We start from the raw sequence: 23,525 nt of genomic DNA, 5'->3' as shown, positions 1-23,525 counted from the left end.
CACCAACTTGGAATGGACATGAGCAACACATCTCGAAGAACAACAGTTACAGGTAAGTAACCGTTCTTTTCTCAGGGGTTCCCCGCTCGCTTGTCTAACTCAATGAGGGACAGCAAAGCAGTCCTGGTTTGGAGTGACCTGAATGCCCACACTCGGCACATCACAGCACTCTGCCATCAGCCCGGCTGCACTTGCCGCAGGCTGCCATCTGGGGGGGAGGGGTCAATCGGGGGGCTGCAGGAGAGCTTCCACCCCAGGGAGCCCGCAGAGCCACCCCAGTTCTCTCCATCGGGGGCTCGTACCCCATTCCTCCCTCACCTCCTTCCACTTACCCCTCCCTAGCCCCCCTTCCTGATGTACAAAATAAAGGACATGTGTGTTCAAAAATAGAAACTTTATTGAACAAAACTGGGGGAGACTGGGAAAAGGAGGTGGGAGGGGGAAGAGAGAGGGTGGGAGAGGGGAGGGGAAAACCTGGGAGGAGGGAGCTGGAAGGGGGAAGCCAGGAGGAAGGGAAGTATCAATCCCCATATCTTCAGTACTGTGTACAGATGTGATCTCCTCACCCCAGAAAAGATATTTTGGCCTTGGAAAGGGTTCTGAAAAGGGCAACTAACATGATCAGGGGTTTGGAACAGGTCCCATATGAAGAGAGGCTAAAGAGACTGGGACTTTTCAACTTAGAAAAGAGGATACTGAGGGGGGATATGATAGAGGTCTCTAAAAGCATGAGTGGTGTGGAGAGGGTGCATAAAGAAAAGTTCTTCATTAGTTCCCATAATAGAAGGACTAGAGGACACCAAATTAAATGAATGGGTAGCAGGCTTCAAACTAATAAAAGAAAGTTCTTCTTCGCAAAGCAAATAGTCAGCCTGTGGAACTCCTTGCTGCAGGAGGCTGTGAAGGCTAGAACTAGAACAGAGTTTAAAGAGAAGTTAGATAAATTCATGGAGGTTGGATCCATGGAGTGGTATTAGCTAGGGGGTAGAAATGGTGTCCCTGGCCTCTGTTTGTCGACGGCTGGAGATGGATGGCACGAGACAAATGGCTTGGTCATTGTCTTAGGTCCATCTCCTCCAGGGTACCTAGGGTTGGCCGCTGTTGGCAGACAGGCTACTGAGCTAGATGGACCTTTAGTCTGACCCAGTACGGCCATTCGTATGTTCTAAGCTCAGGGTCGGGGGTCTCACTGGACCACCCTGATTTTCATGCAAACCTGCTCCTGGGTGGCCAGGCTGGCAGCTATCCTGCCCTAGATGGCCACTTTCCTGTGCCTAGTGCGAACGTCGTGGATGAGGTCCATGATGTCCGCACTAGACCATGCGGGCGCCCGCCTCTTGTGGCCCCAGGCAGGCTCCTGGGAGATGCCAGCCTGGTCCCGGGAAGAGGTGGTGGGCTGGGTGGCAGCGGGTGGCTGGCTCATGATGTGCCAGGTGCAGGGTCTGCTGGCTGGGTGCTGGCAGGCTTGCACCTGGCACGGGCACCGTAGCCAGACCGTGTCCCTTTAAGGGCTCCGGTGCTGGGAGGGGGGCAGAAGAGTTTCCCTGGTGGTGCCCAGAGTGGCCACCAGGGCAAGCTCGGGAGGGCTAGCCTCCCACTAGTTCGAATTAAGTGGCTACACAGCCCTTAATTCGAACTAGGCGTTAGTCCTTGTAGAATGAGATTTACCTAGTTCGAATTAAGCGCTCCGGTAGTTCGAATTAAGTTCGAACTAGCGGTTTGTATGTGTAGCGCCTATCAAAGTTAATTGGAACTAACGTCTGTTAGTTCAAATTAACTTTGTAGTGTAGACATACCCAGACGTCCTGAGGACCAGGTAACAGCAGATAACACCTTGGACCTGGGAAGCAGAAGAAAGGAGTAGGTGGGCTGCCTAGAGGGCTGAGACCAGTTGCTGGGTGTGTGAGTTTAGTTTTCTGCTGGCTTAGGGAGGAGGGAATCTCGCTTTCAAGGGCCCAGAGCCCTGGCACTGGGCCTCTTTATCCCCAAGATGGATTGCACTGAATGCTCCTGTCAAGGCTCCTTCCCCACTCTGGCATGATAAATACAGAAGTGGGGGCCTGCAAAAGTACCCCAAAACCTTCTTTCCAGGCTTTGGTAAAAACTTCCGCCCAAAATCTTAACCTAGATTTTGGGGATAAAAACTCCACTGCCACTACCCAAGTCCTGATAAGAAAATCAGGGGAGAGATCACTTGGGAAACCTCACCCCTAAAGTACAAATCAGGACACACAAATTAACCAATGCCAGGTAAAGAAAAGATAAAGAACTTTTATTATCAGTACAATATTCCTGTTGCAAGCATAATGACTAGATGGAAAAGTGACAAAGTAATATACTCATGGAGGAGAAACCCACCATGGGCCAGGAACTCAGGTACAAAAGAGAGCAAAAAGTGTTTTTAATATACAGACATCAGATCCCATTTCCCAAGCCATAAAACAATAAAACCTAACGGATTTATCTAAACTTTACCCTACTTACAGAAGAATGAAGAGTCTGTTCTTGGAGGGAGACGTTCTGTCTGACTCCCTCAGTAGCTGGAGAGAAACTGCCCAGGACAAAGGAGGGAAAAATAAAAAATTCCTTTCTCCCAGTTTGAAATTCCTACCTACATTCCTATTGGCTGAATCTACCTGACTTAAGGTTAACCCCTCAGTTCCCAGGCTGCTGGCTAACCCTCCAGAAGACTGGAAAAGGGCAAATATTGTGCCCATCTATAAAAAGGGGAATAAGAACAACCCAGGAAACTACAGACCGGTCAGTTTAACGTCTGTCCCAGGGAAGATAATGGAGCAGGTAATTAAGGAAATCGTATGCAAACACTTGGAAGGTAATAAAGTGATAGGGAATAGCCAGCATGGGTTTGTGAAGAACAAGTCATGCCAAACTAAACTGATAGCTTTCTTTGATAGGATAACGAGCCTTGTGGATAAGGGAGAAGCGGTGGATGTCATATACCTAGACTTTAGTAAGGCATTTGATACGGTCTCGCATGATATTCTTATTGATAAACTAGGTAAATATAACTTAGATAGGGCCACGATAAGGTGGGTGCATAATTGGCTGGATAACCATAGTCAGAGAGTTGTTATTAACTGTTCTAAATCCTGCTGGAAAGGGATAACAAGTGGAGTTCCTCAAGGGTCTGTTTTGGGACCCGTACTGTTCAATATCTTCATCAATGATGTAGATATTGGGATAGAGAGTACGCTTATTAAGTTTGCAGATGATACCAAACTGGGTGGGGTTGCAACTTCTTTGGAGGATAGGGACATAATTCAAAATGACCTTAGCAAGTTAGAGAAATGGTCAGAGGTAAACAGGATGAGGTTTAATAAAGAGAAATGCAAAGTGCTCCACTTAGGAAGGAACAATCAGTTTCACACATAGAGAATGGGAAGCGACTGTCTAGGAAGGAGCATGGCGGAAAGGGATCTAGGGGTCATAGTGGACCACAAGTTGAATATGAGTCAACAGTGTGATGCTGTTGCCAAAAAAGCAAATATGATTCTAGGTTGTATCAACAGGTGTGTTGTAAGCAAAACTCATGAAGTCATTCTGCCGCTCTACTCTGCACTAGTTAGGCCTCAGCTGGAGTACTGTGTCCAGTTCCTCTTGGTTTCTGAGGTCAGGACAAGGAGTAATGGGCTTAAAGTGCAGCAGGGGAGGTTTAGATTGGACATTAGGAAAAAATTCCTAACTGTCAGGGTGGTCAAATATTGGAATAAATTGCCAAGGGAGGTGGTGGAATCTCCCTCTCTGGAGATATTTAAGAACAGGTTAGATAGACATCTGTCAGGGATGGTGTAGACGGAGCTTGGTCCTGCCTTGAGGGCGGGGGGCTGGACTCGATGACCTCTTGAGGTCCCTTCCAGTCCTATTATTCTATGATTCTATGACAGCTCCTGATTCCTGTAACAAGTCTGTGCTATGTGGTTTCCCTGTCAACAAGTAAACCTTCTGTTCTAATTGCTGGTTGAGAGTCACATCTGACTGCGGATGGAGGTGCAGGGACCAGTGACACCCCCACTCTGACACCTGGATTTATAAAGGCAATATATTTATTTTCTTACCTACCCCTTTCCTGACGAGTACCAATATTTTGTTAGGTATTTTTTGGTACCCGGTGTCAGGCTTTCTGGAAATATTAAGTACATTATATCCACTGAATCCTTTAATATTTATTTATTTATTTTATTGCCTTTCTAATTATATTTTAACACTTCACTTAGAATCATAGAATAGTAGAACTGGAAGGGACCTCAAGAGGTTTCCCCAGTACCTGGTAAATCTAAACCCTTCTTTCCTACGCTGTTATCCTATCAACACATAAAATCTAGCAAGTCTGCCTGTGTACCTGACCCTGTGGGTGGAACTGGAAGTGTTTCAGCGAATGCTACCATGGGGGCTCCAGGACTTAAATTTCTTACCTAGCAGCCTAAATTTGCCTTCCAGAACCCCTCTCTCTTAATCTCCCCTTTAACACCTGTCTCTTCCTAATAACTCAAGTTCCCTCCCCCAGAGAAGTATTGCCAGTGCAAGGGGATACCATGACATCTGGAAGGAGTGTTCCAACTATGGGATTCACGTTTCCTTCTGCTTCGGGAGCTCCGGATGCACACAGGCTATGTCTAGACTGCAAGTTTATTTCAGAAGAAGCTTTTCCAGAAGAGATCTTCTGGAAAAGCTTATTTTGAAAGAGCGTCCACCCACCAAAGCACAAGAAAAAAAGCAATGTGCTTTTTCAAAAGATAGCACCCACATTGGACACGATCTCGCATTTAAGTTGTGATTAGTATAGACGAAGTTGCCACCAGGGCACCTGTGTTATTTCCCGGAGGCCTCTTCTTTCAAAAGAAATCCCTCTTCTGCATCCACACACGCCTTTTTCCAAAAGAGCTTTTTCAGAAAAAGGCTTCTTCCTCTGTCAAAAGAACACAATAGCAGTGTGGATGCTAGGCTAGTTTTTCTGGGAAAAAAAAACGTTTTTCTGGAAAAACGCTGAAGTGTACACATACCCATATGCACATAGGAGCTCCGAATGCACACATACACGTAGCATATATGCTATGATGGATGCAATAATCTGGATAGCCTTCCTCTGCTTCTGCCTGCATCCTCTTTTTACTCTGCGAGCTAATTTTTTTATGTGCCTTTTTAAAAATTAGGTGCTTTCAGTTTTAGTTTAAAGAAGTGTACAGAATAGTAAGTGTATCCAGCCCCCTTAAACACTGCCTCTACACTCTGGCAAAACAAAAAACAAAACAACCCTGTTAGCCCTCCCTTTATTTCCTGTCTTTTAACCCGAGTGCCAATGTTTTCAAGATCATCTAATGATCTTTAGTTCATATTAATGAAAAGCCTTTTGTTATCTTAATCATCCTGCCTCTATTTATAAACAAACCCCCTGCAGCAAAAGGTATGCTGCTCTTAGCCTCTGAATTTGTCACTGATCAAGCTCTGGCTCTGTTGCAGTTAAAAGCTCTATCTGGGGCTAGAGTGAGTAGACCCCAGTACAAAATTCATGGGGACTATACCCCCCTCTAAATGTCTGAGCCCCTGTCTGAGCCGCAAGTTGCCCACCACTGCTTTACAGGGTCATTTTACTCGAGCTAGAATACTGTATTAGAGGAGCAGCAGAACTGTTTTTTATTTACAGGCAGTCCCCGGGTTACATGGATCCGACTTACATCGGATCCCTACTTACAAACGGGGTGAGGCAACCCCGCACTAGCTGCTTCCCCCCAGCAGACCAAGAAAACGCGAAGCTAGCGCCCCGCCCCCCGCCCCCCCCCCCCCCCCCCAGCAGACCAGGGAGACGCGGAGCGGCTTTTCTCAGCAGACATCTCAGCTTGAGAATAAAGGACTGAGGGAAGTGAGGTGTGGGAGAATAAAACTGAGCTCTGGAGAAATGGTTGGCTAGAGTTTCCCCTACGATATGTACCAGTTCCGACTTACATACAGAGTCAACTTAAGAACAAACCTACAGTCCCTATCTTGTACGTAACCCGGGGACTGCCTGTATTTATTTTTAAAAATGCCCAAAAGCCCATAGAAGAGTTGGGAAGGGATAGGAAAGAGAAAAGGGCAAACTTTGGCAGCTGCTTCCAGGGACTTCTGGTGTCAGAGGGACATTCCTTGTTCTGACCTAGTCTCCTCTGTGTCTCAGGACTACCCCGTGTGAGATTTCTTTGTGGGGTCGCAGAGATCATCAGGCTGGAGCGATGGGTCTTCAAAGGTCCTGCTGGAATTTATCTGAGTCGTCAACAGTTGCCTCTAAAATTGGCATGGGCCATATCCATCCACAAGAGCCAGGTTAGTGCTTTTCTAGAGAGACTGACTGCCACAAAAAGTATTTCCCTTTACCTGCGTGACCTTAGGTGCCTGTGCCAATGGCAGTAGCAGGAGAGGGTAGCCCCATGATGACAGCTATATAGGTTGGAGGAAGTAGAGATTTTGGGGGCAGGGTTGCCTAAGGATGCTTGCATTGCTGGTGATATGGAGGAAGGAAAACTGCCTCATTTTCCTTCCTTTGCCTCAGTTAAGGTATATTGGCTCAAGGGGTACTACCATTTAGAGTTCTGGAGCAGCAGCGAACAGGCCTGAATACATTACCTGGTGTCTTGGAGTGAAACCACCTTTCTTTTTAACTCTGTTGGCATGTATTTGGGTACAGCACAGTCAACGTTTAACAGTTACTAAATGGTTCAGTTTAAAACTGAGCACTGGATTGGTTTAGGCTAAAAATAAAATAAGCTAATTATCTAAAGAAGATGAAGTGACTTCAAATATGAGAGAGTTAGAAATAGGTAAAAACAAAAGTAAAAACGTGCTCTAAAAGTCTAAAATTTCTATCTAGCAAACTTTAGTTTAAGGCTCTGTTTAAGATGGCCTTTCTCAGTTTTTCAGCAAGATGGTAATTAACCTTTCCTTGGTCATTGTCTCTCACAGAGGCACAAAGATGCTGGTGTCTTTGCTATCTTAGGTGAAAGCGTTACCTTGGGAGTTTTCTGCTGCTTTCATTAAAAGTTCAGTGAACCTCTGATGTGGATTTTTCTGAGGGTTATTCTTCAAAATACACTTTATTCAAGCAATAGGAAGAAACATGGAGTCCAGTGATGAAGAAGATAAAATCCAAATTGTTCTGTTTCCTGTTGTGTCTTCCCCCTGTTGTCTTGAGGACCCTGTTGACTACTTGTATGTTAACTGAAGTAAACACATATTCTTCTTTGTGACAGTCTGTTCTGTTTTCCACTGTGGATTATGCTCATGTGCCCAAAGCTGGAGTTTTTGAAAGTAATACAGTTTGGTGATCAGCGTATGGAACTGCATTGCCATGCAGCAATTAAAGGGTGTGGTTGGCCACCAGCATCTCTAGTTCTTTCTCACTGCTTCATGGTCAGAGTTGGAGCGTCTCCTATCCCCTTGTCCTTGTGATGCACTTTGCAAAACAATTGCGAAAAAGCTATTTTTTGTTTTTACATTTTCTAGTTTAAATTGTTCCTTTTTAAAGACCCTCCTTGCACCCTTCTTTTACATATGTACTGATTATTAATCACCCTTGATGGAATACAGTAGGGGCCATCACTTAGGGCATGTCTACGCCGCAGGGCTAAAGCTGAAATACGCCAATTGCGTAGCTTAAGTCAAAATTGCTTATTTCAGCTCTAGCTACACAGCAGGAAGTCCTCTTCCTCTGACTTCCCTTACTCCTCGTAACATGAGGGGCATAGGAGTCAGAGTAAGAAGTCCTCCAGCTCAACATTATTTTGATATTGTCAAAATAACATAGTCTGCATCTACACTGTAAGCAGTTATTTCAGAATAACGTCAGTCATTCCAAAATAACACTGCTGTATAGATGTACTCTTAAAGAAGAAAACAAAGTTACTTATTTGTAATTAGAGACCATACATCTCAAAGAATCTCTGCCTGTACTACACTGCCCACTCTCCTTCCCCTCTGCCGCAGATCCAATAGGTCTGCAGTGGAGAAGGAACTGGGAGACACCAGCAGCCTGCCACGAGGCAATGCAGGGAGTATGCACAAACCACCAAATTGCACTACTTTCAAAAGCACTTGCTACACGCACATTCATAAAACCCTTAATGGAATACAGATAGGACCATACATATAAAAGAATCTCCAGTTCCAGGTAAGACACCTAATTTTCCTTTATTTAGGATAGACTTTGTGATAGGGTGCAGCCTGGGACTCTGGGACCATTTGGCCCCTAACTTTGCAGTCTGGACTGACTCACAATGACTTGCTGCTGACTAACAGCAAGCCCCTCCTTGTGTTATCACTTGAGCTCCACATGCAATTGTACTCACATCCAACTAGAGTGCGTGCATGCATGCTCCCAGAGCCACTCATGACTCACACAAAGGCACCAACCAATTCCCCTCTAGCTCCTAGCTTTGTACCTTAGAAACATACCATCTTGCACTGCTCAGGATGAGCAGTGCAAACTTATTGATTCACCACTTTGCCAATGGAAGGTGGATATGCACCAGATATCAATAGCTGAGCAATTACCAGACTATTCAGGCAAACTCACTGGCAAAGTTAAACAAATGTATTAACTACAAAAGATAGATTTTCAGTGAATAGAAGCAGTAGGCAAAAAGTCAGCTACCAAAGGAAAATAAAATGTAAGCATGTAGTTTAGACTTTCAGCTGTATTAAACCAGACAATATCCAGATCAAGCAGCTTTTCTCATCCCACTGGATACCACAGTCTTTAATATTCAGTTTTGTCCCATAAACCTGAGGCTTCCTCATCAATTAGAATCTTCAGTTGTCTTCTCACTGTCCTTCTTGCTTGCCACATAGGTGGGGGCAGGAGAAAGGTGAAACATGGGCCTGCTGTGTTTGGTTCTATACTTCTTAGTCCATGTGCTTGTGTAATACACGTCCAAGTATGTCTGGAGTTCCCAGGCAAGGCTGAGCAATTCCCCTTCTGTGACCTCATGCAGGTGAGTTACTGAACTGTAGCTCCCTTGCTAGGCAATGGCTGCTGATGGTCATTTGATATCCCACCTGGGCTTTTGGTTAGGTTACTCTCCTTGAAGTCTCTGGGGCATTGTAGTGAGTCAGCATGGCCTCCCGCTGACTCAGAGGAGGAAACTCCCACAAAAACTCCTTGGTGGGTGGTACCAGAACTACTCAGCCCCGCCCCCAGGAAACAGGAAGTCTGGGCTGGGGGGTATAAGAAGAGGTGCTCCAAACTAAGTTAGGGCTTGGCTACCGAGCTGAGCAGAGGCTCTTTCCCAGCCCCAGTGGAAGAAGGCCCTGCCACACTTCCCTCAGAGGGAGGATTGGGTTGTGCTGCCCGGGTCACTGCCGGGCCTTGAGCACTGGCCTAGACCGCCACAGCTGCTTGTGTATCCGGATAACTGGACAAAGCTGTGGAAGCCGCTGCCTGGGCCCAAAGATTTACTTGGACCCCCAGGACTCTTGCGAGGCTCAGCCAAGTGGTCTGGACCACCAAGACCTTTACCTGCGTAGGACCCCAAGCCTATGGACATGCTGCTAGCATCTCCGTCCCCAGCCAACACTGAGGAGCAGCAGCTGAGCCAGGTAGGCCCCCAGGGGAACATGGAAGTGGCCCAAGGACAGCCGACCCCGGGGAGGCTGAACAAATAGAGGTTGGCTGGGCAGCGCACTGCAGCTCAGACCCCGCTGACCCACCAACCTGAACGGCACATTACGGCTTGGAGCCCCACTGACCCAGTGGCTGTGGCGCTGCCACTGCTTAGGGCCCTGGGCTGGGACGCAGTGGAGCAGGTGGGCCTGCGTTCCCCCTGCTACCTCTTCCCTTGGGTGGCAGGTTCCCCCTGTGGGGCAGTACCCCTGTACTTGTCAGCTCTCCGAAAGCAAGGAGACCAATCCCTGGCTCAGCCTGCACATAGGCCTGCACCTTTAAATCTTGTGGACTATTTACTTGTTTAACTGTTGGTTGCCCCTTGAGTGCAGGCCCAGGCTCATAAACAGCTGTGCAGCCTACCAGACTACTGTTTACCAGTTCATTTGTTGCCCCTCCCTGACCCAGAGCTCGGGTGTATAAACTGCCTACTGACTTATTTGAAACTGTTTATTTACTGCCCCACCCCAAATGGGGGCATGATCTCTAGACTGCGGCCTGTGTTATCAGGGACTGCTTGACTGTTTGTTTGCTGCCCTGACCTGCACAAGGGCAAGGTCTCTAGAACTGATATTTGGCCTGAGGCCCCAAACTCTGGTGGCTCGAAGTGTGTCAGTGTGGCCTCCTGCTGGCACAAACTACTACAGGCATCAACATTTGACCGATTCCCCAATTTACAGCATGTTTTAATGACACCCATACAACACAATCTCATTTCATATACACTAATGATCAGGGCTCGCCGAACCATGGCAAGTCCCACTCGCCTGCCGTGCTGTCTGGCGATCTGCAAATGCGCAGATCGCCCGAACCCAGCTCTTCCAGGTTACAGTCTACTCGCCACGGACGAGGAGATTGTATTATTTGTTGAGCCCTGCTAATGATACACACATGTAGATGGAGGATTAGGTTTCAGCAGAGCATAATCTCTCCCCAATACTTTGCATAGCAGATTTTATATTAATATCACAGTTACCTACAATTAGGAATGTGGGAAGTGGTCCTTCAAGGTATAGAATGTCAAACGTGTTTAACACTTTTTGACTAGGTGCTGTTGTCTGGTTTTGAACGTGTTAACATTGTACAAGGATGATTCATAACTTCACATACAATATTATTGCATACATTTCACCATGATATTATTGACAAGCAAGTTCTCCTTCAAGTGGTGTCCCTATGGTGCTTCACTCATGTATCAGTGCTTCCTCGCTCCAGCGAACTGAGATTTTTGCCTAGCAGTGCCTTTCTGCATTGCGCATGTGCAGTCACTGTCTCGCACTGTTTTTGTCTGTTAGTTGTGCATGCAGCGCAAGTCCCCCTCACTTCCTTTTCTACCGTCCTTGGCAGAAGACGGAGTTGCAGAAGTGCACTCCTTTCTGACTGGAAACATAAAAATCGTGTAGTTAGTTTATAATTCATTAATAGTTTGTCAGCTTATAGTTGGTATTCTGTAGTTCTTGTCTGTCTAAAAAAACAGCAACAAATGCTTCCCCCCCCCCTTTTTTTTCCTTCTGTTTTTTCTACAAGCTTTTCAACCTTACAAGTTCTTCTCTTCAAAATGACAGGCTCCCCTGGTTTTAAGAAATGTGATTTGTGCAGAGACTCGATGCCCGCATCCGATGGGCACATTTCATACATAAAGTGTTTTGGCAAAGACCACGTGGCCAGAAGTACCCACAAGGCCAGAACATGACGGCAAGAGCCAGAAAAGACCAGGAAATGAGACTGAAGAACCTCCTATGGGAGAAATCCCTGCAACCACTGGAGTCTGTTTACTGAACCCGCACAGTCATTAACTCCTTGCAAGAGGGCTAAGTCGTCACGCTCAAGGGTTTCCCACATGTCCTGTGCCTCTCCAGCATGGTTTTTACTATCCACATCCCATGCGCCTGTTTGCTGGTGCTGTCTATTTCTAGCATTGTACATTAGCACAAAACGGTGCCTACAAAGAGAGTAGAGTCAGAGCCAAAAAGGAAGTCTAGTGCCTCTGCACTGACCAGTACCACCACACAGTAGGCACCGATGAACTCAGACATACCACCATCACCGGTGCTGATGGACACCTCGACACTGAACCAACATCTTGGTTCCTGCCAATTGGAACCTAAGCATGCTCTGGAACTGAAGCCAAAGAAGGTTTCTCATAAAACAGCTGACATCCAGCACCTAATGCCGCAGCCACGTGCACCGTCTTTACCAGTGCTGAGAACCTCTTCACCTCCACATTCTCCTAGAATCGACCAGACTAGTCCACATGAACAGTCTTCAGAACATATTTCTTCTTTGAGGGGTGTCCTTGTGGATGCTCCACAGTTGGTGTTGGGTTGTCCCGGTGCCGCAGATTGGAGTTTTCATGAGCAGTGATCAGCCGGACCGCGCATGTACAGCGTGCACCCAGCACCATTTGCGCCCTTTTGATCACGTGTGTGGTCCGGTTCCCACCAGTTCCATCTTCGCCACCCTTGGTTGCGGACAAAGCAAATCCTGTCTCCTCTCGACTCTAGTCAGAGAAAAGAAATCTTGCTGTTCAGTTTTAATTTAGTTTAGTCAGTTTTAATAATTATAGTTGTAGAGATAGTGGTTAATACTTGAATAACAGATTTTTTTATTATTTAAAAAAAAAGAGGGAAGGCTGCGGAGGTTTACCACGACGACGCCCTCATCGTGCTGGGCTCCCCCAGTTTTAAAAAGTGCGATGTGCTGTGAGCCCATGCTGGCATTCGACAGCCACTCAGACTGCATAAAATGCCTCTCAAAATGTGCCTATTGTGCAAAATTGATGGTAAGGGCACTCCGAGACAGAGAAATTAGGCTGCAAATGTTTCTGTTTGACAAAGCCCTGCAGCTCTCAGATCCAACATCTCATTCACTAAGGGCTGAAAAGCGGAGAGCTTCTTCTTTGATAAGATAACGAGCCTTGTGGATAAGGGAGAAGCGGTGGATGTCATATACCTAGACTTTAGTAAGGCATTTGATACGGTCTCGCATGATATTCTTATTGATAAACTAGGCAAATATAACTTAGATAGGGCCACGATAAGGTGGGTGCATAATTGGCTGGATAACCGTAGTCAGAGAGTTGTTGTTAACGGTTCTAAATCCTGCTGGAAAGGGATAACAAGTGGAGTTCCTCAAGGGTCTGTTTTGGGACCCGTACTGTTCAATATCTTCATCAATGATGTAGATATTGGGATAGAGAGTACGCTTATTAAGTTTGCGGATGATACCAAACTGGGTGGGGTTGCGACTTCTTTGGAGGATAGGGACATAATTCAAAATGACCTTAGCAAGTTAGAGAAATGGTCAGAGGTAAACAGGATGAGGTTTAATAAAGAGAAATGCAAAGTGCTCCACTTAGGAAGGAACAATCAGTTCCATACATACAAGATGGGAAGCGACTGTCTAGGAAGGAGCATGGCAGAAAGGGATCTAGGGGTCATAGTGGACCACAAGTTGAATATGAGTCAACAGTGTGATGCTGTTGCCAAAAAAGCAAATATGATTCTAGGTTGTATCAACAGGTGTGTTGTAAGCAAAACTCGTGAAGTCATTCTGCCGCTCTACTCTGCACTAGTTAGGCCTCAGCTGGAGTACTGTGTCCAGTTCTGGGCGCCACATTTCAAGAAAGATGTGGAGAAATTGGAAAGGGTACAGAGAAGAGCGACAAGAATGATTAAAGGTTTAGAGAACATGACCTATGAAGCCAGGCTTCATGAACTGGGCTTGTTTAGTTTGGAAAAAAGAAGATTAAGGGGGGACATGATAGCGGTTTTCAAATATCTAAAAGGGTGTCACAAGGAGGAAGGAGAAAATTTGTTCCTCTTGGTTTCTGAGGACAGGACAAGGAGTAATGGGCTTAAAGTGCAGCAGGGGAGGTTTAGATTGGACATTAGGAAAAAATTCCTAACTGTCAGGGTGGTCAAATATTGGAATAAATTGCCAAGGGAGGTGGTGGAATCTCCCTCTCTGGAGATATTTAAGAACAGGTTAGATAGACATCTGTCAGGGATGGTGTAGGTGGAGCTTGGTCCTGCCTTGAGGGCGGGGGGCTGGACTCGATGACCTCTTGAGGTCCCTTCCAGTCCTATTATTCTATGATTCTATGATTCTCCTAGCTCAGCTTCCGCACATGAGAGCTTCATCTGCTCACTCCCTTCCACCAGCCTCAACAAAGAGAATAAGAGTTGGAGGTAAGCCAGGAACATCCAGCACCACGAAACCATGCTTAAGATGGCCTCAGAGCCTAAACTGTCATTGGTGCTGGCAACAGCTGCACCGTCTCGATGCTCAGCACCAGCAACCAGTAGCACTGCAAACCACAGCACAGCCAACTAGGGCACCGCGTGGAGTGGTACCGATGGCACCAGCAAAAGACTCAGAACTAACTTCAACGACTAGGCACAGGCACACAGTGTCAGCTCTGGCACCAACTGTGTTAGCTCTCCTAACAGATTGGAATACCAAAAATGCAGTCATGCATATCACTATGACCAGGGCTCGCCGAGTCGTGGTGAGCCCTGCTCACAAGCTGTGCTGTCCGGCAATCTGCGCATGCACAGATCGCCCGAACCCGGCTCTTCCCGGTTGTAATCTACTCGTCACGGGCGAGTAGATTACATAGTTTGTCGAGCCCTGACTATGACTATCCTGCTCCTAACCCCCAACACATCCCCATCACAAACAACCAGCATGCTACCCACCTTGCTGCCTCAGACATTCATCTGCACGTAGATACACAACCTCTTCCACACTGCTATACAGGCAGGAGGTTGCAGATTCACCCTCCCCCTTGCATCCAATGGCTGACCAATCCAAACCCGAGGAGGGCCAAATATCTGAAACAAAGGAACAACAGCCAGACATTTTGCCGACTGACCATTCTTCCTCATCCCCAGATGAAGCAGTTATCCCGGGCGATCCATCACCACCAGTTGACCTGAAGCAGTTTCAGGATCTCTCTAAAAGAGTGGCTGCTAGACAAGACTTACAACTACCTGAGGTACAAGAGAAACATCACTTCCTCAAAAACCTCCAGCCCTCTCCACATGCAAAAATTTTGATTCCAATTGATGAGACCATTAGGGAGGCTGCCAATGAGATCTAGCAGACACCAGCATCCATGCCTCCAACTAACAAACAGGCGGATAAAAAACACTTTGCCCCCCCAAGGGTGCTGACTTTTTATTTTACCACCCACAACCCAAATCTTTAGTGGTGACTGCCGCTCAACAGAGATCCAGACTTCTGAAATACAAAAATATAACTGTGGATAAGGAGAGCAAAATGCATGGACCTCTTTGGGCATAAGATTTACTCCTCATCAACTCTGCTTCTCCGCATAGCTAATTACACAGCCTTACTGTCCAACCACAACTTTGACAGCTACTCCAATTTCATGGCCCTTATTGAACACCTACCAGAGTCAAAGAGGCCAATATTAAAATCTATCGTGTGGGAGGGATATGCATGAGCAAGAACCTCTCTCCAAATAGCCCTTGATGTCGGTGATGCGGCAGCTTGTGCCACGGCTACATCTGTAGTTATTATATTATATTATTATAATTATGAGGAGGGCTTTGTGGCTACAGTCAACTGCAGTCCCCCATGAGCTGCAAACAAAAGTGGAAAGCCTTCCTTTTGATAAGCAAAAATTATTATCCGGAAAGACAGATGAGATTCTGCACTAGAGTAAAGACTCGAGAACCACCTGGATATATATGCTCCACCATACTGCTGTAAATGGTATGTATCATACCAAAGACATGGCAATATTTCATACCCAAGATACCAGCAGCGAGTCTCTGACCAATCCAGACCAAGACAATGGCCTCAGAGGAGGTGTCCTGAGAATAATCATAATTCAAACCAGCAATCAATCAAACAACAGTTTTGACTTCCTGGTTGAGGGCTTGCAGGATCTCCTCTTGCTGAGACACCCCGAATATTCCACCCCAACCTTCCACCATTGGCTGAGGCCGTTTCACCATCCCTGGGCTGCTATTACATTGGATCATTGAGTCTTGGAGATTTGTAACCTCTAGCTACACCATTCCATTCACATCACTGCCCCCCACTTCCCCGTCCTCCCTGTCCCTCTTTAGGGGCCCCTCTCATGTAAATTTACTGAAAGAAGAGGTCCATCGACTTCTCAATATCGGAGCAGTAGAGACAGTGCCTGAAGAGTTCACTGGCAGGGGCTTCTATCCCCACTATTTTCTCTCAGCAAAGAAGATGGGTGGTTGGAGGCCTATTCTAGTTCTTTGCAGATTGAATCAATATCTTCAGAAACAATAATTCAAAATGGTGACTCTAGCATCCAAAATCCCAGTGTTAGAAAAAGGGAATGGGTTTGCAGCCCTCGACCTGCATGATGCCTATTTTCATATCACTATACACCCCATGCACAGACGATTCCTTTGCTTTATGGTTGGCTCAGACAACTATCAGTACCGCGACTTGCTTTCCAGCCTCTCATCAGCACCGAGGGTGTTCTTGAAGACACTCACTGTCATAGTGGCAAACCTGCACCAACAAGGAATTATGATTTTCCTTACCTAGACAACTGCCTAATAAAAGGGTCATCTGCTATGGATACACTCCATAAGATATCAATAAGCAGACAAACGTTCGCGCATCTGAGTCGTATCTTCAACGAACAAAAATCAATTGTTCTACCTACACAGACCCTAGAGTTCATAGAAGCCCTCATGGAGGTTACACATGCACTGCCTACAGACATGGCTTGCATCCGTTTACATTCCCAACAGTCTTTCAAGATGTCTCTCACTTGCACCACTAATTCTCCATTCTCTCCATTGGTGGACTACCCCAAACAACTCCCTCACAAGCGTACCCTTTCATTTCCCAGATCCATCAGTGGTGGTTACAACCAATGCATCACTTCTAGGTTGGGGTGCACACTGAAACATGCAGACAGTCCAGGACAGATGGTCACGATCTGAGATACAATTTAACATCAGCATTCTGGAATTCAGAGCTATTCACAGCGCACGTGCACGCTTCCTTCCCCTCATCCAAGGCAGAAGTATATGTGTCCTCGCAGACAACATCAACAGACAGGGGGTGCCTGATCACACTCTGCGGCTGTGTCTACACTGGCGTGATCTTGCGTAAAAGCGGCCGCTCTTGCGCAAAAACTTGCTGCCTGTCCACAATGGCCGCGTGTTCTTGTGCACGTAAACTGACGTTCTAATGTATGAAATCAGAGCTTCTTGTGCCAGAACTCTGATGCACCCACTCAGGAATAAGCCCTTTTGCGCAACTGTTCTTGCGCAACAGGCCAGTGTAGACAGGCAACATGAATTTCTTGCGCAAGAAAGCCCTATGGTTAAAATGGCCATCAGAGCTTTCTTGCGCAAGAGAGCGTCTACACTGGCATGGATGCTCTTGCACAAAAGCACATGCCAGTGTAGATGCTCTCTTCTGGAAGAGTTTTTGCATGAAAACGCACCAGTGTAGACGTAGCCCATGTGTAGAGGTAATCAAGTTTTGGAACTGGTAATCAGGTTCTGGTACCTGAAGAATGATGCAACTCCAACAGCAATGTACATGCTGGGCTGACAGAACACCACTGCAGACAAACTGAGCAGGCACTTCTTGGAATAACATGAGTGGGAATTCAGCCTCAGTGTCTTTTTCCCAATCTTCCAACAATGAGGGTTCCCAGTAGTAGACTTATTTGCAATGTTAAGTCAACCGCAGTTGCCACCGATTCTGCTCCCGAGCAGATCAAGGCAAGAGATCGAAGGGAGATTCCTTTACACCATATCCTGTAGTGCTCCCCTTGTGTATGCATTTCTGCCAACTCCCTTACTCTCCAGGGTGATCAACAAGATTTGTACAGACCAAGCCACAGTGATTCTAATAGCACCATACTGGCCAAGGCAACCGTGGTTCCCCTACCTGAGTCATCTAGCAATTGCTCACCTGATTCCCCTTCCCATTACATCCTACCTTCTGACCCAATATCAAGGCAAAACACTCCACCCCAACCTGAGGGTTCTCAAACTCACAGCGTGGCTTCTTCATGGCTCCAAAATGAGGAACTTATCTGTTCTCTTGAAGCATATCCTCTTGAATAGTTGCCCCTTCTCCACAAAGTATACCTACCAAAACAAATGGAGACTATTTCAAGAGTGGTGCAGTCAATGTCAGCTGCAACCAAATACTGTTCCAGTACCTACCGTACTCGAATACCTGATGGATCTTCTCTATCAGCTCCATTCGCATCCACCAGTCTGTCATCACTGTTTTCCACGCGACAGTGGGCAGCCTCTCACTCTTTGCACATCCCATTACAAAGCACTTCTTAGTGGGCTTGCAAAAGACACACCCGCATCTATATCCGCAGGTGCCACCTTGAGACACCTAGTGCTCGGCACACTCACAAGAGCACCTTTCAAACCAGTAGCTACGGCCTCTCCACTACACTTACCTATCAAAGTGGCCTTCATAATAGCTATAACCTCTGCCAAAAGGGTAAGTGAAATTGCAGCCCTAATGGTTCATCCACCATGTACTGTTTTTTCCTAAGGACTTAGACCTCACCCAAAGTTCCTTCCTAAAGTTATATCAGACTTCCATATTAATGAGCCCATTTACTTACCCACTTATTTTCCAAAATCCCACAGCTCCCTGAGGGAAGCGATACTCTTAATGGTAGATGCGCCCTTGCATTCTACATAGATAGACCCAAGGAACTCAGGAAATCATACAGGCTCTTTATTTCTGTCTGACTCCCACAGGGGAACAGCTGTCTCCACGCAGCATATCTCCAAATGGACAGCCAATTGCATATACACCTCATAACATTTTTGGAGACGGGAACCACCTCAGACTATTAAAGCACATTCCACTCGTGCAATGGCTGCATCCGCAGCTTTCCTACTTAAAGTCCCCCCAGTTGTCTTTAGAGCAGTGACGTGGTCTTTACACCACACTTTCACACAACACTACGTTCTGCAGCAGGGACCCATACCTACCACCACTTTACCCAATGCAATCCTTGCTGCTTCTCACATTCGACTCCAAGACCCACCACCCTGAGCGGCGGGTACTGATAGCTAGTCAATTGAGTGGCGCACCCACAGGGACACCATTCTAAAGAAGTTACTCATGTTCTGCAGTAACAATGGTTCTTCATATTGTGTGCCATTGTAGGTGCTCCACTACTCTCCCTTCCTCCCCACTACATGGAGTCCATTAGAGGATTGCCGGTAGAAAAGGAATGGAGAGGGAGGCATGCTGCGCCCACAGCTAATGAACGAAAACAGCGTGAGATGGCAACTGCACATATGCAGTGTAGGAAGGCACTGCTAGGCAAAAATCTCTGCTTGCTGGTGCAAGGACACAGACCTGAGTGGAGCACCCACAGGGACACTCATCTCGAAGAACCATGAGTACTCATCCTCTGCAGTAACTTCTTCTTAGTTTTAAAATGATCCCTCACAAGGCACATTTTGTTCAAAGATTATTACAGCAGTATGTAAAGTCACGCCATTCTCATGCCTTAACTTCTCTCCCCCTCTACTATTTATTCCTTTGATGTTTGTATAGAAAGCAATGATATCTCCCCATATCGTTCATTTTGTTAGGTTAAACATGCCAAGGTTTCAGCTCGTAAGGTAGGTCTCTGTTTCTCTGATCATCCTAATAGTCCTCCCCTGCATCTGTTCCAGTTTGAATTAATCTTTCTTAACCATGGGAGATGAAAATTCTCAGTAGAAATGTGTAAAAGGAAGTTAAAAAGTTCCCTTTGCATTGGGAAGAGATGGGTATGAATAGGACCTGCATTTTCCTGGTATCATACCTCCATCACTATATTGGGGATAGGGGCGATGGATCCCATATGAAGATGTAGCATATGATGTGAGGGTTGGCTTGTGTGATATGAGCTCACTTGCTTTTACCTGTGTCTTCTATACACTAGGGCATGTCGTTAGACTGTGTGGAGATCTCCCTGTCTCGTGTCTTTGAAAGTGGTCAGGCTTATGTAGCCCTTTCCCGAGCCCGTAGTCTTGAGGGCCTCCGAGTTCTGGATTTTGATCCCAACGTTGTGAGAGCCAATCCATATGTGCTACAATTCTACAATCACTTACAGAAAGAGCAACTTCTATATCAGGTAACTTCATCAACTGAGGATCTTCATTAGCTTGTCACAAGCAGAGACAGGCACTGAAACTCAGAATCTTAATAGTCCCTTCAAAGAACAGAGGCACAGCGGGTTGTGATGGGAAGGACGGGACTGGGAAAATGCAGGGAAGAGTAGATGGGAAAGCATGTGAAAGACAGATGTTTTGCACAATGGGTGAAAAAAAGCATGTTTAGTCTATGATGTCTAGGAAGAAGTACTGCAGAAAGGGATCTAGGGGTCATAGTGAACCACAAGCTAAATAGAAGTCAGTGGTTTAACACTGTTACAAAAAAAGCAAACCTGATTTTGGGATGCATTAACAGGAGTCTTGTGAGCAAGACACGAGAAGTCATTCTTCCGCTCTACTCTTATTAGACCTTAGTTGGAGTATTTTGTTCAGTTCTGGGCACCACTTTTCAAGGAAGATGTGGAAAAATTGGAGAAGGTCCAGTGAACAGCAACAAGAATGATTAAAGGTCTAGAAAACATGAGGGACAACTGAAAGAATTGGGCTTGACTGAGAGAGGACATGATAGCAATCTTCAAGTATCCAAAAGGGGTGTTAAAAGGAGGATGGAGAAAAATGGTTTTCCTTGGCCTCTGATGATAGGACAAGAAGCAATGGGCTTAAATTGCAGCAAGAGAGGTTTAGGTTGGACATTAGGAAAAACTTCCTGTCATGGTGGTGAAAAACTGGAATAAATTATTTAGGGAGGTTGTGAAATCTTCATCACTGGAGATATTTAAGAGCAGGTGGGATAAACATCTGTCAGGGATGATCTAGACGGTGTTTGGTCCTGCTATGAGGGCAGGGGATTGGACTTGACCTCTCGAGGTCCCTTCCAGTTCTAATATGCTATGATTCTGTGTCATATTCAGATATACTGCACAGAACACAGCTGAGAATTCCCTAAGCAGAGTCTTTCTTCTTTCACTGAAGGACTAAAAGGGAGAGGATTCACTGGAAATCTCTTGGTTTTTATTCTCTTTGGTTTCTCCATACAGATGCACTGAAGCAGAGGGGAAGGAGAATTGGAAATCTAGCTGAGAATACCGTGGGCTACTTCTGAGAGACACAAGCATAGACTGTTCTGGTCTCAGCAGCCAAGCTGTTGGGCAGATCTTATACTACTTGTGAATTTTTACTTCATCTGTGTTTCTGATTCATTGGCTCGAAGCCCACACATGCCCAGATAGTGAAAACACTAGATGTTCAGAGAGTTAACTTTCTGAGGAAACTCTACATCTGCTTACATCCTGCCTATTTTGGATAGAAGACAGCATCGCATGCCAACCTCTCTTCGGGTACATCTAAACTACATGCCTCCGTCGACAGAGGCATGTAGATTTGTGTATTCGAAAAAGGGAAATGAAGCCGTGATTAACATAATCGTGGCTTCATTTAAATGTACATGGCTACCACGCTGAGCCAACAAAAGCTGATCAGCTGTTTGTCGGCTCCGGGCGCTAGTCTGGACGCTCCCCTGTCGAAATGAAAGCCTTTTATCGACATCCCCTGTAAACCTCATCCTACGAGGCATAAGGGGGATGTCGATAAAAGGCTTTCAGGTCGGCGCGGCGCGTCCAGACTAGCGCGTGGAGCCGACAAACAGCTGATCAGCTGTTTGTTGGCTCAGCGCGGCAGCCATGTAAATTTAAATGAAGCCACGATTATTTAAATCGTGGCTTCATTTCCCTTTGCCTATCTGTCTAATCTACATGCCTCCATCGACGGAGGCATGTAGTCTAGACACCCTTCCTGATGAACACATACTTGCATAATGTTGAACTTGTCCTTTGCAACCTGGAGGAGTTGCTGAACTGGAGCCTACTAGCTGTGGCTCTTGTTACACTGGGAGGAAACTGAAGAGAACAATGCTAGTGCCTGCAAGTATGCTATCTCCAGCTGGTGAAGTGTTAAGAAGATGTCACTCTGGTCATGTAAGGTGCACCCTGGTTTAGTGCCATTTGATGCCATCTGTTTCGCTTGGTGAGACAGGGTGGGTTCACTAGTATTACTGCTGGGTGAAGTAATATGAAGTGATGCCTGTCCTCTTAACTTTGATAGTGCTTTATGACAATAAAAGGATTTACCTACTGCAGTTTTCCATAGTAAGTGCTAGAAGTAGGGATGGAAGGGATTATGGGTGTATCATTAATTCACAGGGTCTGAGTATGACCCAGCCTTCAGTTTCTTGGGAATACTACATTGGGATTTAGTAAACTATTTTCCACTAAGACAGGACTCAGTGACTCTGAGAGTCCCCCACTGACTCTGGGCTCCATGGCTTTGAAATGCACAAGAGCCCCTGCTGGCATACCTTGTGCAGCCTGGAATCAGTGGGACTTCCCGCTGGTTCCGGGCTGTATGCGGAGTTCTGCATTTCTCTTTTGAAATGTACAAGAGCCCTAGCAGGAATGTGGAAGTGCCTATAGACTAGTCAGTTAACCACATTTTAACATCTTTAGTACTTGGGTCCTGCTCCTGAAGAGTGACTCCAACTCCTGGCTGGAGCCTGAAAAAAGCCTCATTCAGTCTGACACAGCCAGAGGAAAGAGCCAGAGACGGGTGAAGGGGAGGGACTCCGGCTCCCATGATGCACTTGGAGATGGGGGGGGGGGGAGCGAAACTCCCGTGATGCAGCTGCTGCAACTCAAGCCTCCTGTCCCTGAGTGCATGTGTGCCTGCTCTGCAGCCTGCCCCGCACCTTCGCCACCATCAGCCCGTCCAGCCCCATGACTTACAGCCTGTGAAAGGCCTGGGCCTGCGGGGCCATAGGAGCAGCGGTCTGGGCAGCAAATTGTGGAGAAGAGCCAGGTGCTCAGTGGCAGAGGCAGGGGTGGAAGGAGAGAGCCAGCCAGGTAGGCAGCAGGTCGGGGCGCGGCGCGGCACTGCTTGGGACTGGGCTCACTGGAGGAGGAATTGCTCTGCATACTGATGGGGGTGGGGAATAAGGTCCTTTGTAAATTCTGGAGTGTGAGAATGGGATGCTAGATCAAGCGGGTAGCTGGCAATAGACTGGCTATTTTGTAGGTGGATCTTGTCAGCATGGGATGGGTCTCTGAGAAAAGGCCTTTGCCTCTATAAGAGGCACAATATGCTTGGGGGTGTCCTTTGGGCCCTCTCAAGGAATTGTCTGGTATTCTGGAGTCTTCCTGAAATACGGTAACTGTCTGGAGAGCATCTTGCCTATAACCAGAGTAGGGATGTGAAAGGCTTATTTATTTTATTTATTTAAATATTTTTACCCCACCTTTCTATTTAAAATATTCAAGGCGGCTTACAAGAACAAACCAAAAAAAAAATTACAAATATATAAAATTTAAAATATGAGATTTTAAAATGAGACCTTAGAGGGACATAACCAGCTAAAAACATATAGGCTATGTCTACACTCACGGCTTCTTGCACGAGTAATATGCAAATGAGGCTAAGCGTGGAATATCGCCGAGCCTCATTTACATACCTAATGAGCCACCATTTTTTTCAGAAGAGGCTCTTGCGCAAGAAGGAGTGTCTACTCTGCCCCTTCTTGCGCAAGAAAAACCCTCTTGAGCAATACCGTTACACCTATTATTTTTCAGGAAGAACGGCATTGCGCAAAAGGGTTTTTCTTGCACAAGAAGGGGCAGTGTAGACGCTCCTTCTTGTGCAAGAGCCTCTTCTGAAAAAAAATGGTGGCTCATTAGGTATGCAAATGAGGCTCTGCGATATTCCACGCC

At 46.4% G+C, this 23,525-nt stretch overlaps 1 protein-coding gene across 4 annotated transcripts in view; it reads left to right on the top strand.

Annotated features, from left to right (window-relative positions):
- The window catches only part of PIF1 (PIF1 5'-to-3' DNA helicase), a 70,262-nt gene extending 48,363 nt beyond the window's left edge, over window positions 1–21,899 (top strand). For 3 of the 4 annotated variants that reach the window (XM_075914606.2, XM_075914605.2, XM_075914604.2), the window contains exons 10-12: window positions 6,173–6,318; window positions 19,599–19,790; window positions 20,808–21,899. In XM_075914606.2, coding sequence (XP_075770721.2) covers window positions 6,173–6,318; window positions 19,599–19,790; window positions 20,808–20,816 — 347 coding nt within the window. In that variant the 3' untranslated portion in view covers window positions 20,817–21,899. Of the gene's footprint in view, window positions 1–6,172; window positions 6,319–6,954; window positions 7,234–19,598; window positions 19,791–20,807 lie in introns of those variants that run through there. The other variant, XM_075914607.2, reaches the window with a different exon arrangement.
- Window positions 21,900–23,525: the final 1,626 nt, after the last annotated feature.

Source organism: Pelodiscus sinensis, chromosome 9 (genome assembly GCF_052426305.1).
Source record: "Pelodiscus sinensis isolate ZL-2025 chromosome 9, ASM5242630v1, whole genome shotgun sequence".
Classification (NCBI taxonomy): Eukaryota; Metazoa; Chordata; order Testudines; family Trionychidae; genus Pelodiscus; species Pelodiscus sinensis.
The sequence above is the reverse complement of the archived record's forward strand: the minus strand, read 5'-3'. Positions and strand labels throughout refer to the sequence as shown.